Source organism: Macaca nemestrina, chromosome 1 (assembly GCF_043159975.1).
Source record: "Macaca nemestrina isolate mMacNem1 chromosome 1, mMacNem.hap1, whole genome shotgun sequence".
In the NCBI taxonomy this organism is placed as follows: domain Eukaryota; kingdom Metazoa; phylum Chordata; class Mammalia; order Primates; family Cercopithecidae; genus Macaca; species Macaca nemestrina.
In genome coordinates this window covers 210,234,189-210,249,788 of record NC_092125.1, presented here as the reverse complement: position 1 = coordinate 210,249,788, position 15,600 = coordinate 210,234,189, and the positions used below count along the sequence as shown (strand labels likewise).

The following is a 15,600-nucleotide window of genomic DNA, read 5'->3' as shown; positions in this document are numbered from 1 at the left end:
CCATCCTCCCACCTCAGCCTCCCAAGTAATTAGGGATGATAGACATGAGCCACCCACCCAGCTTGCCCCACCATTTTAGATCATTTAGCTGTCACAGATGCCTGTCCCTGTTTGGCCTCCTCTACTCTCCCCTAACTTGTACAGAGGAATCACATTTTGCATAGCTCTGTCCACTGCCATTGCACCTACCACACGTTATACTCAAAGCAGATGCCTGAAACACTTTTCTGGCTCATTTCCATCTTTACCTTTTCATTTTGTAGACCGTCTCGGGGACCAACTTCCACAATTTTCACTTGCTTTGGTAAAGTGTCCATAGATGAGGTGCTGACCTTTGGTTTAAAAGAGGAAACAAAAAGTATGAGGAAGAGATTGCCACAATTCCCAGGGAGACCAATATGAAAGAATGGATCTATCTTCACTAATAATGACACAAGAAGAAATCTTTCTCACCATTTAATTCACATTTGGTCTATTTGAGAATTTAAGAACAAAAAAAATATTTCACGGCCAGGCACGGTGGCTCAAGCCTGTAATCCCAGCACTTTGGGAGGCTGAGGCAGGCGGATCACAAGGTCAGGAGATCAAGACCACCCTGGCTAACACAGTGAAACCCCGTCTCTACTAAAAATACAAAAAATTAGCCGGGCGTGGTGGCGGACACCTGTAGTCCCAGCTACTCAGGAGACTGAGGTAGGAGAATGGTGTGAACCCAGGAGGCGGAGGTTGCAGTGAGCCGAGATCCGGCTACTGCACTCCAGCCTGGGCGACACAGCCAGACTTTGTCTCAAAAAAAAAAAAAAAAAAAAAAAAAAAAAATTTCACTCAGTAACAGGAACAAGCAAGAGATTCATGCTCCCAGTACAGGTTCTCTTCTGAAGTCTGGACTCCTTTTCCACTGCCTACCTGACAGCTCTATTTGCATCTCTTCAATTTAGCAGTCCTGAAACAGAACTCTAATTTCTCCTAAAGCCTGTCTGACTCCATCCTTTCCATCTCTGTAAAAGGCATCGCATGTACCCTACTGCTTAAGCCAGAACTTGATTCATCCCTTTCACCTATTCACCATGGCCTACAGGACTCTGTATGCTGCTGTATGTATGTCAGAAGTCGTTTAAAAAGGCCGGGTATCACAGTGGGGGGCAGTGGCTCACGCCTGTAATCCCAGTACTTTGGGAGGCTGAGGCAGGCGACCACTTGAGGTCAGAAGTTTGAGACCAGCCTGACCAACATGGTGAAACCCCATCTCTACTAAAAATATACAAAAAATAGCCAGGTGTGGTGGTGCATGCCTGATTCCAGCTACTCAAGAGGCTAAGGCAGGAGAATCGCTTGAACCAGGGAGGCGGAAGTTGCAGTGAGCCAAGATCGTGCCACTGTACTCCATCTTGGGTGACAGAGAAAGACTCCATCTCAAAAAAAAGCAAAAAACAGAAAACAAAAGGCTAGGCACTGTGGCTCATGCCTGTAATCCCAGCACTTTGGGAGGCCAAGGCAGGCAGATCACTTGAGGCTAGAGGCTCGAGACCAGCCTGGCCAACATGAACAAACTCCGTCTCTACTAAAAATAGAAAAATTAGCCAGGTGCGCTGGAATGGACCTGTAGTCCCAGCTACTCAAGAGGCTGAGGTGGGAGAATCGCTTGAGCCCAGAAGGTCGAGGCTGCAGTGAGCTATGACTGTGCCACTATACTCCAGCCTGGTCAACAGAGCAAGACCATCTCAAAAAAAAAGAAAAAAAAAATTAACTGACTCTATATGTCACTTGATGCCTTCCAATTAAAAAAAGAAAAGAAAAGACTCTGTATGAGTTGGCTCCTCTGACCTCCTGGAATCATCACTTGCCCCTACTGTCCACTCCCAACCTTCACCCAACAGGTTGCTAAGCTCCCTGCCTTCTCTTCCTTCTGCCCCAAGGCTGCTTATCTGGCTTTAAAAAATAAAAAACAAAAAAACAAAACAAAACAAAAAAAACCTAGCTCTTCTCACATCTCTCTCTCATCTTTCCGTTGCAGAGAGGCTTCCTCTGACCACCCTTTGCAAAGCTGCCTCTCTTCCCACCCCCATTATGTTTTATTGCAGAGCTATAATTATTTCCTTCAAAGCACGATAAAGAATGCCTACTCAATGTCTCTTCCAGTAGAACATAAGCTCTTTGAGGGACCTTGTCTGTCCCAACTCCACTTCATCCCTAGTGTTTGGCACTGTGTTTGGTACAAAGTAGGCACTCTTTAAAGTCATTAAAATAACAAATAAACCATGAAGGACATAGCTGTCCCAGAAGAGAGCAATTACTGAGTGTGGGGAAGAATAATCAGTCCTGGACTTTTCGGGGTGTGGGCGAGATGCAGGAGGGCTCTATTCTGTTACAGTCATAGGCTGGATGATGACAAGAATGGGTCTAAGGGGAGGTGACACCCCCAGTAGCTGAAAACATTTTTTACAAAATGCCTTGAGTCTCCTCTATATAAAGTCTGCTCCAAATCTTAGTCTTCCCTATCAAGTAACACAAGACTTTTTTTTTCCCTCTTCCCTCTACCTGTCTTGATACTGTAACTTTTCAAATCAACTTTGTTATATAGATTTAATCCGAATAAATATACCACAATGGGGCAAAGCAGGAGGCACACTGTGTAATCTGCTAAGGATCTCAACCCCCTGAAGCCCCTCAGGAATTCCCTGCTAGGAAGCAGCTGGAACATGTACAACTCACCTGACTGGCCTTGTTTCAGCCAACAAAGCTTCTTAGAGACTAAGGCAACGAGCCACTGAATTTCATGAAGTCAACAGGCTAAATTGGAAGGTCCCTGCAACTTGAATCTCCCTCCAACAGGGCTGTTCAGCCTCTGCTAGTATATCACCCTAAAACTATCTCACTGGAACATAAGTTTCATGAGACAGGGACTTTGTTTTATTCAATGCTGTATTTCTAAGGCCCTGGGACATAATAGGGGCTCGATAAATAACAGTTGAGTGTTGCTGAAAGAATCTAAAACACGCTTCAGGCCGAGCGCGGTGGCTCACACCTGTAATCCCAGCACTTTGGGAGGCCGAGGTGGGCGGATCACCTGAGTCAGGAGTCCGAGACCAGCCTGGCCAACATGGTGAAGCCCCATCTCTACCAAAAATACATAAATTAGCCAGGCGTGGCGGCAGGCGCCTGTAATCCCAGCTACTCGGGAGGCTGAGGCAGAAGAATCGCTTGAACCTAGGAGGAGGTTGCAGTGAGCCGAGATCATGCCATTGCGCTCCAGCCTGGGGGACAAGAGTGAGACTTCATCTCAAAAAACAAAAAGAATCTAAAACCTGCTTCCAAGTTGCTTTTATTAGAACATTATAAACTCAATTACACTTCCTTCACCGTAACAGCTCTTCACAAAATAATTCACAGTTTTTAAACACTTAACATTTGCCAGGCACATACAAGAGCCATTTACATATTTATTTCTTTATTTGAGATAGAGTCTCATTCTGTCTCCAGGCTGGAGAGTAGTGACGTGATCTCAGCTCACTGCAATCTCCGCCTCCCGGGTTCAAGTGATTCCCCTGCCTCAGCCTCCCAAGTAGCTGGGACTACAAGTGCACACCACCATGCCTGGCTAATTTTTTGTATTTTAGTAGAGACAGGGTTTCACCAAGTTGGCCAGGCTGGTCTCGAACTCCCGACCTCAAGTGATCTACCCACCTCGGCCTCCCAAAGTGCTAGGATTATAGGCACGAGCCACCATGCCTGGTGAGCCGTTTACATATTAACCCACATTGTCGTCTCAACAATCTTATCAGGTAGGAACTATCGTCATCCCCATTTTACTGTAAGAAATCTAAGGCCCCACTCGGGAGGCTGAGAGGAGAATCGCTTGAACCTGGGAGGTGGAGGTTGTAGTGAGTTGAGATTGCCCCACTGCACTCCAGTCTGGGTGACAGATGACAGAGCAAGACTCTGTCTCAGGAAAAAAAAAAAAAAAGAAATCTGAGGCCCAAAGAGATTAAGTAACCTTCCTGAGGCGACATAGAGAGCTAGTCACTGAGGCAGCATCTAAACCTGGCAGTGTGGCTCTAGAGCACAAGCTCCTAACCTCCGGGCCACTGTTGCCTCTTTACCACCGTTCGGTCCACAGTCTTCTCTTCTCCTGGTTAAACATCCCATTTCTCCTCTGTAAAGCTCTGCTCAGAGAGGGTCCCCCTAACTACACAAGTACTGTGCCACAGTGTCCTGAGGTATGGTATACCTACATCAACATTAACAGCGAATACTGACTAAACCCAGTGTTAAACCACAGGCATTAGAACCTCAAGGCAGGGACTATTATTATCCCAACTCTATAGGTGAAGAAACCAAGCCTCAGGAAGATTACCCAAAAATCACAGTTAGAAAGTGACAGAGCTTGGACTTGAACCCATATCTGGTACTAATACTAATACTGGTTCCTATGCTTGGAACCCCATAGATGGCCATCTCATTACACCAAATATTTCTTAAAAGCATATTAATATCTACTATTTCGTTTAATTTTCTTAACTTTCTAAGTTGGAATTGCCATCTTCATTTTACACATGACCAGGTGGTGCAGGTGAATGGCCTAGTAAAGATATTAACGTGGCTTTCTGAGAGGGACCCAGTGCCAGGAGTGTATTTTTCCCTCTGTACAGCTGTAACTCCTTCTCAACTCTCTAAGGGAAAAATACAACCACCGACCGATCACTTATTAGGAGCCAGAACACTGCCAACTGTATTACTCACATTTTCTCTAATCTCAAAACCAACCCAAGAGAATGTTGTCCGTTTTATAGATGAAAGAACTGAAGTTTAGAGAAAGTAAATAACTATGTAATTAAGCCTAGAAAGTGGCAGAACTATTGGGACACCCTAGCTTGAGCTTTTATTTTTTCTGTTCCATACAGCTAGGTCTCCTACATTTTACCTGCGCCGAAAATGGGAGAGGGGAAACATCAGGATCGAACAGGATCAAAGTGCAATTCCAAGGGAATCACAGCTTGGCTCCAGTCAACGCAAGTCCCGCTCGGTACGCTGGGATACTTCCCCAAGCATCTCTAAAAGCAACAAGAGTTGGAAATGGAGGCGAGGGAAATGCAAGGGTGTTCGTGATTTTCACTAATGTAGAGTTGGAGAGGTCTGAAGCTCAATTAGAGGGAGAAAGGGGCCAGGGTAATCGGAAAGGGCCCTGGGCGGGGAATAAGGACGCCTAGGATGGCGTCCCAGGTGTCCACGACCTAGACAAATCACTCCACCTCTCCGGACCTCAGTTTTCCCATCCCCTTCAAAGGATTTGAGGGGAACAGGGAGGGTCCAGGACTCCAACGCCCTCCCGACTCTGGCCTGAGAGCTGTCCGGCCTCGCCTCTAAGAGAGCAGCCACCACTGCCAAGCTCCCGACCCTGACAGTCAGAGTGCCGGCAGGGCCGCCGCCTCGGCGGCTCGGGGCACTTACAGCCCGAAGGGACGCCAAGCCCACCAGTCGCCGCGGAAGCGCCTTCGTCATTGCTGCCATCTTGGCCCAGTATGCCCCGCGGCAGTCCAGCGGGACCCCGCGTGACCGACGGCCGCCTGGTGGGCGAGGCCCCGCCCCGCCCCTCCGCCGTGACTTCCGAAGCTGGCTCCACCCCCAGCCTCTCTCCGTTTTGATTCCGAGAGCCTCTTACATGGCAAGCCAAGTGAGACGCTGGGAATATAAAGATGAGCAGAATTAGCCTGGACGTCATGTTAAACCTAGCACTTTGGGAGACCGAGGCGGGTAGATCACCTGAGGTCAGGAGTTCGAGACCAGCCTAGCTAACATGCCGAAACCCCCGCCTCTACTAAAAAAAAAAAAAAAAAAAATTAGCCGGGCGGGTGGTGGGCTCCTGTAATCCCATCTATTTGGGAGGCTGAGGCAGAATTGTTTGAACCCGGGAGGCGAGGTTGCAGTGAGCCAAGATCGCACCACTGCACTCCAGCCTGGGTGACAGCAAGATTCTGTTTCAAAAAAAAAAAAAAATGGCCAGGCGCGGTGGCTCACGCCTGTAATCCCAGCACTCTGGGAGGCCGAGGCGGGCGGATCACGAGGTCAGGAGATCGAGACCATCCTGGCTAACACAGTGAAACCCCGTCTCTACTAAAAAAATACAAAAAATTAGCCGGGCGTGGTGGCGGGAGCCTGTAGTCCCAGCTAATCGGGAGGTTGAGGCAGGAGAATGGCTCCGTCTCAAAAAAAAAAAAAAAAAAGAAGTTAGGTATGGTGGCGGATGCCTGTAATTCCAGCTAATCAGGGGCTGAGGCAAGAGGATCGTTTGAGCCTGGGATGCTGAGGTTGCAGCGAGTAGAGATCGTGCCACTGAACTCCAGTCTGGGCGACACAGTGAGAGCCTGTCAAAAACAAACAAAAAACCCAAAACCAAACAAACAAACAAAAACATGAACAAAAATTAACCAAATTCTGTGGCTTCATGTGCTTAGAGTGTGGGAGGTGTGAAGAGACAGATATTCATAGTTACACAAACAGTCGTGTCATTTCCAACTTGCACTATAAGAAGCAGCTTTACGATTCGCCACTCACTGTTCCGAATTCTTAGCACGTATTAAGTCACACATCACTATCTTCAGGATTCAAACACAGGCAGGCAGCTCCAGAGAGTCGGACATCCTTAGACTTTCACACCTTAAAAAAATGATTAAGATCTATCTAGGTGTACTTTCTGAAAGGCTGAAAAAAGAAATCTATCCAGGTGAAGAGAATACAAGAAAAACTTTCCAGATGGTGTAGCATTCACAATGGCCCTGAGGCAAAGAAAATGCTTAGAATACTGTTTTTTGTTTTGTTTTGTTTTGGTGTTTGGTTTTTTGTTTTTGTTTTGTTTTTTGTTTTTTGTTTTTTGAGATGGAGTCTCACTCTGTCACCCAGGTTGGAGTGCAGTGGCGCGATCTCGGCTTACTGCAACCTCCACCTCCCGGGTTCAAGAGCTTCTCATGCCTCAGTCTCCCGAGTAGCTGGGATTACAGGTGTGTGCCACCACGCCCGGCTAATTTTAGCGTTTTTAGTAGAAATGGGGTTTCACCATGTTGGCCAGGCTGGTCTCAAATTCCTGACCTCAGGTGGTCCACCTGCCTTGGCCTCCCAAAATTCTGCGATTACAGGTGAGAGCCACTGCCCCAAGTCAGAGCACTGTTTTTCAAACTGTATGTTGTACCCCACTAACTGGTCACAGTATCAATTTAGCGGGTACAAACTTTTTTTAAAAATAAATAACTAGAATTTTGTTGATTGATTGATTGAGACAGAGTCTCACTCTGTTGCCCAGGCTGGAGTGCAGTGGCGTGATCTTGGCTCACTGCAACCTCTGCCTTCAGGGTTCAAGTGATTCTCCTGCCTCAGCCTCTGAAGTAGCTGGAATTACAAGTGCCCATCACTGTGCCTGGATAACGTTTGTATTTTTAGTAGAGATGGGGGCGTTTCACCATGTTGGCCTGGCTCGTCTCAAACTCCTAGGCTGAAGCAATTCACCCTCCTCGGCCTCCCAAAGTGCTGGGATTACAGGTGTGAGCCACTGTTCCAGGCCCAGAATATAAAATATTGCTCTATAAAAGAATGATCTAAAAAATAAAAATAATAAATAATAAAAGAGAAAAGGCTGGGTTCGGTGGCTTACACCTGTAATCCCAGCACTGTGGGAGGTTGAGGTGAGAGGATCACTTGAGGTCAGGACTTGAAGACCACTCTGGCCAATAAAGTGAGACCCCAAGTCTATACAATAAATAAGAAAAATATTAGAATACAATGTATAAAAGTAGTAAAGCTAAATACTGCTTTGCAAAACTTTTGTTCATTATATATATCAACAGGGTTGCAATGTAAAATAAATTTCTTTCTGAGGGCTGCACTCAGAAATGTTTGAAAACATCTTTTTAGCAAGATGAAAAGAAGGCTGGACTGATTGGAGAGCGGGCAGGGAGTAGGAAGGGGACTTCCTACTAAGACTGGAGAGTTTGGCAGGAACTGTCCCGCAGGGTTTTGGTGAACACACTAATAACAGCTGTCCTAATAGCAGTGATTTTGAATGGTTTAGAGCAAGGAAATCTGACTAAATTTGCATTTTTAAATAGTTACTGGGTGGATGCTAATTGGTGTGTCTTTGGTATTCTCAGGAAAGGCAGAGAAGGCACTTTCCTTGACTTTAAGGAGCTCAGATTTTATCTAAAGAAAAGACAAGACATGATACATATTCTGTTAGGTTTCAGCAGCACTGGAAATTTTCTCTATCATGACACTCAGAGCATTACCCACAGAATTCTTAAACCTGTGCTAGAGGGCTGCAGTTGGCCCAAACATACTGGCATGGTATTATTTAAAATATGACTTTCAAGACTTGTATACTGAAAATTATAAACCATTGGTGAAAAAAATTAAAGAAGACATAGTGGTAGGACATCCCATGTTCATGAATTGGAATGCTTAATACTGTTTTTTAGTTTGTTTGCTTTTGTTTTGTTTTTTAAATTTTTAATATTTATTTATTTATTTATTTATTATTTTTTTGAGACAGAGTCTCACTCTGTTGCCCGGGCTAGAGTGCAGTGGCTCAATCTCGGCTCACTGCAACCTCTACCTCCTGGGTTCAAGCAATTCTCCTGCCTCAGCCTCCCGAGTAGCTGGGATTACAGGCACCTGCCACCATGCCTGGCTAATTTTTGTACTTTTAGTAGAGACAGGGTTTCACCATGTTGGCCAGGCTGGTCTCCAACTCCTTAACTCAAGTCATCCACCCTCCTTGGCCTCCCCAAAGTGCAGGGATTACAGGTGTGAGCCACCACACTCGGCCTTTTTTTTTTTTTTTTTTTTTGATGGGGTCTCACTCACTCTCTTGACCAGGCTGGAGTGTAATAGTGCAATCATAGCTCACTGTAGCCTCAACCTCCTGCACTCAAGCCATCCTCCCACCTCAGCCTCCTGAGTAGCCGGGACCACTGGTGCGTGCGCCATCACACCCAGTTAAGTTTTACATTTTTTGCACCAACGAGGGTCTTGCCATGTTGCCCAGGCTGGTCTTGAACTCCTGGGCTCAAGTGATCTTTCTTGTCTTGGCGCCTCAAAGTGTTGAGATTAAAGATGTGAGTCCCAGCACCTGGCCAAGAAGACTTAATATTGTTAAAATGTTAATACTATCCAAAATGATCTACAGGTTGGATGCATTCCCTATTAAAATCCCAAGGATTTTTTTGCAGAAATAGACACATTCATCCTAAAATTCTCATGGAATCTCAATGGTCCTTGAATAGCCAAAACAATCTTGAAAAAGGACGGTTGGAGGACTCAAACTTCCTGATTTCAAACCTTACCATAGTAAACAAAAGAGTGTGGTACTGAAATCAAGACAGACGTAGACCAATGAAGTCAAATAGAGAGCCCAGATACAAACTCTTGTATATACGGTCAAGTGATTTTTGACAAAGGTGCCAAAATCATTCCATGGGGAAAGACAGCCTTTGTAAACAAATTATGCTGTGAAAACTAGATATCCACATGTGAAAGAATAAAGTTGGACCCTTACCTGATACCATATACAAAACCTAACTCAAAATGGGTAAAAGGTCTAACCATAAGAACGAAAACTATAAGACTCTTGGAAGAAAATGTAGGGGAAAAGGCACAGTCATAAAAAACAATGAAATCATGTTCTTTGCAGCAACATGGATGGAGCTGGAGGCTATAATCCTAAGTGAATTAACTCAGGAACAGAAAACCAAATACCACATGTTCTCACTTATAAGTGGGAGCTAAACATTGAGCACACATAGACATAACCATGGGAACAATAGGCCAGGCGTGGTTGCTCACGGATGTAACCCCAGCACTTTGGGAGGCTGAGATGGGTGGATCACTTGAGCTCATGAGTTTGAGACCAGCCTGGCCAACATGGTGAAACCCCATCTCTACTAATAATACAAAAATTAGCCAGGTATGGTAGCAGGCACCTGTAATTCCAGCTAATTGGGTGGCTGAGGCAGGAGAATAACTTGAACTCAGGAGGTGGAGGCTACAGTGAGCTGAGTTTGTGCTACTGTACTCCAACCTGGGCAACAGAGTGAGACTGTCTCAAAAAACAAAACAAGGCTGGATGCAGTGGCTCATGCCTGTAATCCCAGCATTTTGGGAAACCGAGGTGGGCGGATCACGATGTCAAGAGATCGAGACCATCCTGGCCGACATGGTAAAACCCCGTCTCTACTAAAACTACAAAAATTAGCTGGGCATGGTGGCGCGTGCCTGTAGTCCCAGCTACTCAGGAGGCTGAGGCAGGAGAATCGCTTGAACCCTGGACGTGGAGGTTGCAGTGAGCCAAGATCGCACCACTGCACTCCAGCCTGGTGACAGATGGAGACTCCATCTCAAAAAAAAAAAAAAAAAAAAAAGGGCGGGGGAACAATAGACATTGCAGACTACTGGGAATGGGGTAGGGAGGGGGAATGGCTTGAAAAACTACCTATTGGGTACTCTCCACCTGGATGCAAGAGACCCACGTAACAAACCCGCACAGGTACCTCCTGTATCTAAAATAAAAGTTGATTTTTTAAAAAGAAAAAATATATAGGGGAAAGAGCTTCACAGCATTGGATCTGGCAATAATTTCTTAGATATTACACCAAAAACACAGGCAACAAAAGAATAAAAATTGGCCAGGCTTGGTGGCTCATGCCTGTAATCCCAGCACTTTGGAAGGCTGAGGCGGGAGGATCACTGGAGCCCACGAATTAAGGTCAGCCTGGGCAGTATGATGAAACCTCATCTCTGCAAAAAAAATTAACTGGGCATGGTGGCATGCACACCTGTAGTCCCAGATACTCCAGAGGCTGAAGTGGGAGGATCTCTTGAGCCTGGACAGGGAAGTTGCAGTGAGCCAAGGTCACACCACTGCATTCCAGTTTGGGCAACAGAGCAAGACTTTGTCTCAAAAAAAAAAAAAAAAAAAGAAGAAGAAGAAGAAAAGAAAAAAATTAATAAATGAGATTTCATCAAAATTAAAAAGTTTTGTGCATCAAAGGACACTACTCACAGAGTGAAAAGGCAACCCACAGAATGGGAGAAAATATTTGCAAATCAGGTATCTGATAAGGGCTTCATATCCAGAATATATAAAGAACTCTTAAAGCTCAACAACAACAAAAAAACCCGACCCCAAAATGGGCAAGGGCTTGCGCAGAGATTTCTCCAAAGAAGATATACAAATGACTGATAAGCACATAAGCTGCTCAACATCACTAATCATTAGGGAAATGCAAATCAAAGCTAGAAAGGGATACCACTTCATACCAGCTACAATGGCTATGACACTTTTTAAAACAAAACCCTGAAAAATAACAATTGCTAGCAAGGATGTAGAGATATTAGAACACTGGTGCATTGCTGATGAAAATGTAAAAGGTGCCACCACTGTGAAAAACAGTATACCTCAAAACATTGAACATAGAATTAACAGCCAGGTGCAGGGGCTCACACTTGTAATCCTAGTATTTTGGGAGGCCAAAGTAGGTGGATCACTTCAGCTTAGGAGTTCAAGACCAGTCTGGGTAACATAATAAACCTCATCTCTACAAAAAACACAAAAATTGGGCTGGGCGCGGTGACTCACGCCTGTAATCCCAGCACTTTGGGAGGCCGAGGTGGGCGGATCACAAGGTCAGGAGATCGAGACCATCCTGGCTAACACGGTGAAACCCCATCTCTACTAAAAATACAAAAAATTAGGCAGGTGTGGTGGCGGGTGCCTGTAGTCCCAGCTACTTGGGAGGCTGAGGCAGGAGAATGGCGTGAACCTGGCAAATGGAGCTTGCAGTGAGCGGAGATCGTGCCACTGCACTCCAGCCTGGGCGACAGAGCGAGACTCTGTCTCAAAACAAAACAAAACAAAACAAAAAATCCAAAAATTACCCCAGTGTGGTGGCACATGTCTGTAGTCCAAGCTATTCAGGAGGCTGAGGTGGGAGGATCACCTGAGCCTGGGAGGTGGAGGCTGCAGTGAGCTGTGATTGCACCACTGCACTCTAGCCTAGGCGATAGTGAGACCCTGTCTGACAAAATATAAAAAATAAAAATAAAAATTATCATATGATCCAGGAATTTCACCTCTAGGAATATACCCAAAATAATTGAAAATAGGGAATTAAACATATATACATATACCAATACTGTTGCTATGTTGCTCATAAATACATATTCTTGTATATACAGAATATAAATATATTTATAAATATATATTTATATATAGAATGTATAGAATATAAATTTATTTATAAATATATATTTATTTATATTCTGTATATACAAGAATATATATTTATGAGCAAAATAGCAACATTTGTATTGTTATATCAGTTTACATATAAATATATATTTATTCTGTGTATACAAGAATATATATTTATGAGCAAACATAGCAACATTATTGGTATGTGAATATCTATTTAATTTCCTGTTTTCAATTATTTTCAGTGTATTTCTAGAAGTGAAATTCCTGGATCATATGGTAATGTTTGTTTTTATTTTTGTTTTATTTATTTATTTATTTATTGAGACTGAGTCTCACTCTATCGCCCAGGCTGGAGTGCAGTGGTGCAGTCTCAGCTCACTGCAACCTCCGCCTCCTGGGTTCAAGCAATTTTTCATGCTTCAGCCTCCTGAGTAGCTGGGATTAGAGGCACACACCACCACACCTGGCTAATTTTTGTGTTTTTAGTAGAGATGGGGTTTCACCATGTTGGTCAGGCTGGTCTTGAACTGCTGACCTCAAGTGATCTGTCCACCTTGGCCTCCCAAAGTGCTGGGATTACAGGCATGAGCCACTGCGCCCAGCCTATGTTTTTTTTTTTGAGACAGGGTCTCACTGTGAAACCTAGGCTGGAGTGCAGTGGTGCAATCGCAGCTCACTGCAGCCTTCACCTTCCTGAGCTCAGGTGATCCTCCCACCTCAGCCTCCTGAGTAGCTTTTATGCATATATAAATTTACATATATAATTTTAATGTATTAATATTAATATATTTATAAATTATATAACAAATTACATAATTATATCATATATTATATATTTATATTTTATTTATAATTATATATTTTTATATAAAATATTTATATATAATATACTTATATATGTATATATAATATACTTGTTATATATGATCTCCTATTGGTTCTGTTTCTCTGGAGAACCCTGTCTAATATAATGAGCAATAATGTGGCTCATAGTAACAGCAGGACAAGCCACAGACAAAACTCCTCATCCACTGGATTAAAGAAGGAAGTGGGCCGGGCGCGGTGGCTCAAGCCTGTAATCCCAGCACTTTGGGAGGCCGAGACGGGCGGATCACGAGGTCAGGAGATCGAGACCATCCTGGCTAACACAGTGAAACCCCGTCTCTACTAAAAAATACAAAAAAATAGCCGGGCGAGGTGGCGGGCGCCTATAGTCCCAGCTACTCTGGAGGCTGAGGCAGGAGGATGGCGCAAACCCGGGAGGCGGAGCTTGCAGTGAGCTGAGATCCGGCCACTGCACTCCAGCCTGGGCGACAGCGCGAGACTCCGTCTCAAAAAAAAAAAAAAAAGAAGGAAGTGGTTTATTCGGCCGGGAGCGTCAGCAGATTTGAGTCTTAAGAGCCGAGCTCCTCGAAAAAGAAATTCTTGGCCTTTTTAAAGGCTTACAACTTTAAGGGGTCCACGTGAAAGGGTCGTGATAAATCGAGCAAGCCTGGGAAACGTGACTGGGGGCTACATGCATCAGCTAACAGAACAAAAAGTTTTACAATGCTTTTTTTCATACAGTGTCTGGAATTTACAGATAACACAAGCAGTTTAGGTCAGGAGTTGATATTATTATTACTTTTTTTAACTCCTAAGGCCGGGTGGTGGTGCCAAGGTTGTCTGGCTATTTATCTTTTGTTTCTTTCTAACTTTTTGCTTTCTCTCCTTCCTCCTGTCTTGTGAACTAGGCAAAGTGTGGGGAGGAGAGCAGCCAGGAGTAGCAGTGGTCTCTTTCCTTAGTAACATTATCTGTGATGGTCAAAAGGTGTAAAGAACCCACATGTTCATTAACAGATAAATGGATGAACAAAATGTGCTGTATACCTACAATAGTTACTCATTCTTAAAAATATATACAATTCTGGCCGGGCATGGTGGCTCAAGCCTGTAATCCCAGCACTTTGGGAGGCCGAGATGGGCGGATCATGAGGTCAGAAGATCGAGACCATCCTGGCTAACACGGTGAAACCCTGTCTCTACTAAAAAAAAAAAACAAAAAACTAGCCAGGCGAGGTGGTGGGTGCCTGTAGTCCCAGCTACTCGGAGGCTGAGGCAGGAGAATGGCGTGAACCCAGGAGGCGGAGCTTGCAGTGAGCCAAGATGGTGCCACTGCACTCTAGCCTGGGCGACAAAGCGAGACTCTGTCTCAAAAAAAATAAATAAATAAAATATATATATATACACACACACACACACACACACACATATATATATACACACACACACATATATATATACAATTCTGATACATGTTACAACATGAATAAACCTTAAAAATATTCTGCTAAGCCAGACACAAAAGGGCAAATTTCATGATTCTACTTATGTGGGTGTGATGGTTAATTTTATGTGTCAACTTGACTAGGCCACAGGGTATCCAAATATTTGACTACACATTATTTCTGGGTGTGTCTGCGAGGGTTTTTCTGAATGAGGTTAGCATTTGAATCAGTAGAGGGAGTAAAGCAGATTACTCCCTCAATGTAGGGGGCATCATCCAATCCTTTGAAGGCCTGAATAGAACAGAAAGGTGGGGAAAGAATTATCTCTTCTGCATTCAGACTGGGACTTACACTACACCGTTGGCTCCCCTTGTTCTCAGGCCCCTGGGCTTCCACTGTAGCTACACCTCACTGGCTTTTTTTGGTCTCCAGCTTGCTGACACCAGATCATGATATTTCATATATATATACATATATATATATATATATATTTTTTTTTTTTTTTGAGATGGAATTTTGCTCTTGTTGCCCAGGCTGGAGTGCAGCGGCGTGATCTTGGCTCACTGCAACCTCCACCTCCTGGGTTCAAGCAATTCTCCTGCCTCAGCCTCCCAAGTAGCTGGGACTACAGGCACCCAACACCATGCCTGGCTAATTTTTGTATTTTTTAAATAGAGACGGGGTTTCACCATGTTGGCCAGGCTGGTCTTGAACTCCTGACCTCAGGTGCTCCAGCAGCCTCCAAAAGTGTTGGGATTACAGGCGTGAGCCACTGCATCCGGCCTATATATTTTATTGGTTTTGTTTCTCTGGAGAATCCTAACTATTACAATGAGGACTTATGATAGTCAAATTCATAGAAAAAGAAAGTTGAATAGTAGTTATCGGGGGCTGGGAGTGGAAAGAAATTGGGAGTTATTGTTTAATGGGTATAGAATTTCAGTTTGGGGTATGAAGGAGTTCTGGTTAGTGGAGATGGTTATATAACAATGTGAATATACTTAATGGCACTGAGTTAAAATGGTAAACTTTATGCTATATGTATTTTACCACAATAAAAAAAATAAGTAACTGCATAAGAAAAAAAAAGACTTA

General features: G+C 44.2%; 1 protein-coding gene across 4 annotated transcripts in view; it reads right to left on the bottom strand.

Moving 5' to 3' along the window:
• The window catches only part of LOC105494435 (3-hydroxy-3-methylglutaryl-CoA lyase), a 39,985-nt gene that overhangs the window by 18,662 nt on the left and 5,723 nt on the right, over positions 1-15,600 (bottom strand). For 2 of the 4 annotated variants that reach the window (XM_011762836.3, XM_071098708.1), the window contains exons 1-2: positions 5,449-5,592; positions 249-332 (exon numbers count right to left, since the gene is read on the bottom strand). In XM_011762836.3, the coding sequence (XP_011761138.2) occupies positions 249-332; positions 5,449-5,508 (144 nt within the window). In that variant the 5' untranslated portion in view covers positions 5,509-5,592. Of the gene's footprint in view, positions 1-248; positions 333-4,921; positions 5,052-5,448; positions 5,593-15,600 lie in introns of those variants that run through there. The other 2 variants (XM_011762837.2, XM_024796768.2) reach the window with 2 other exon arrangements.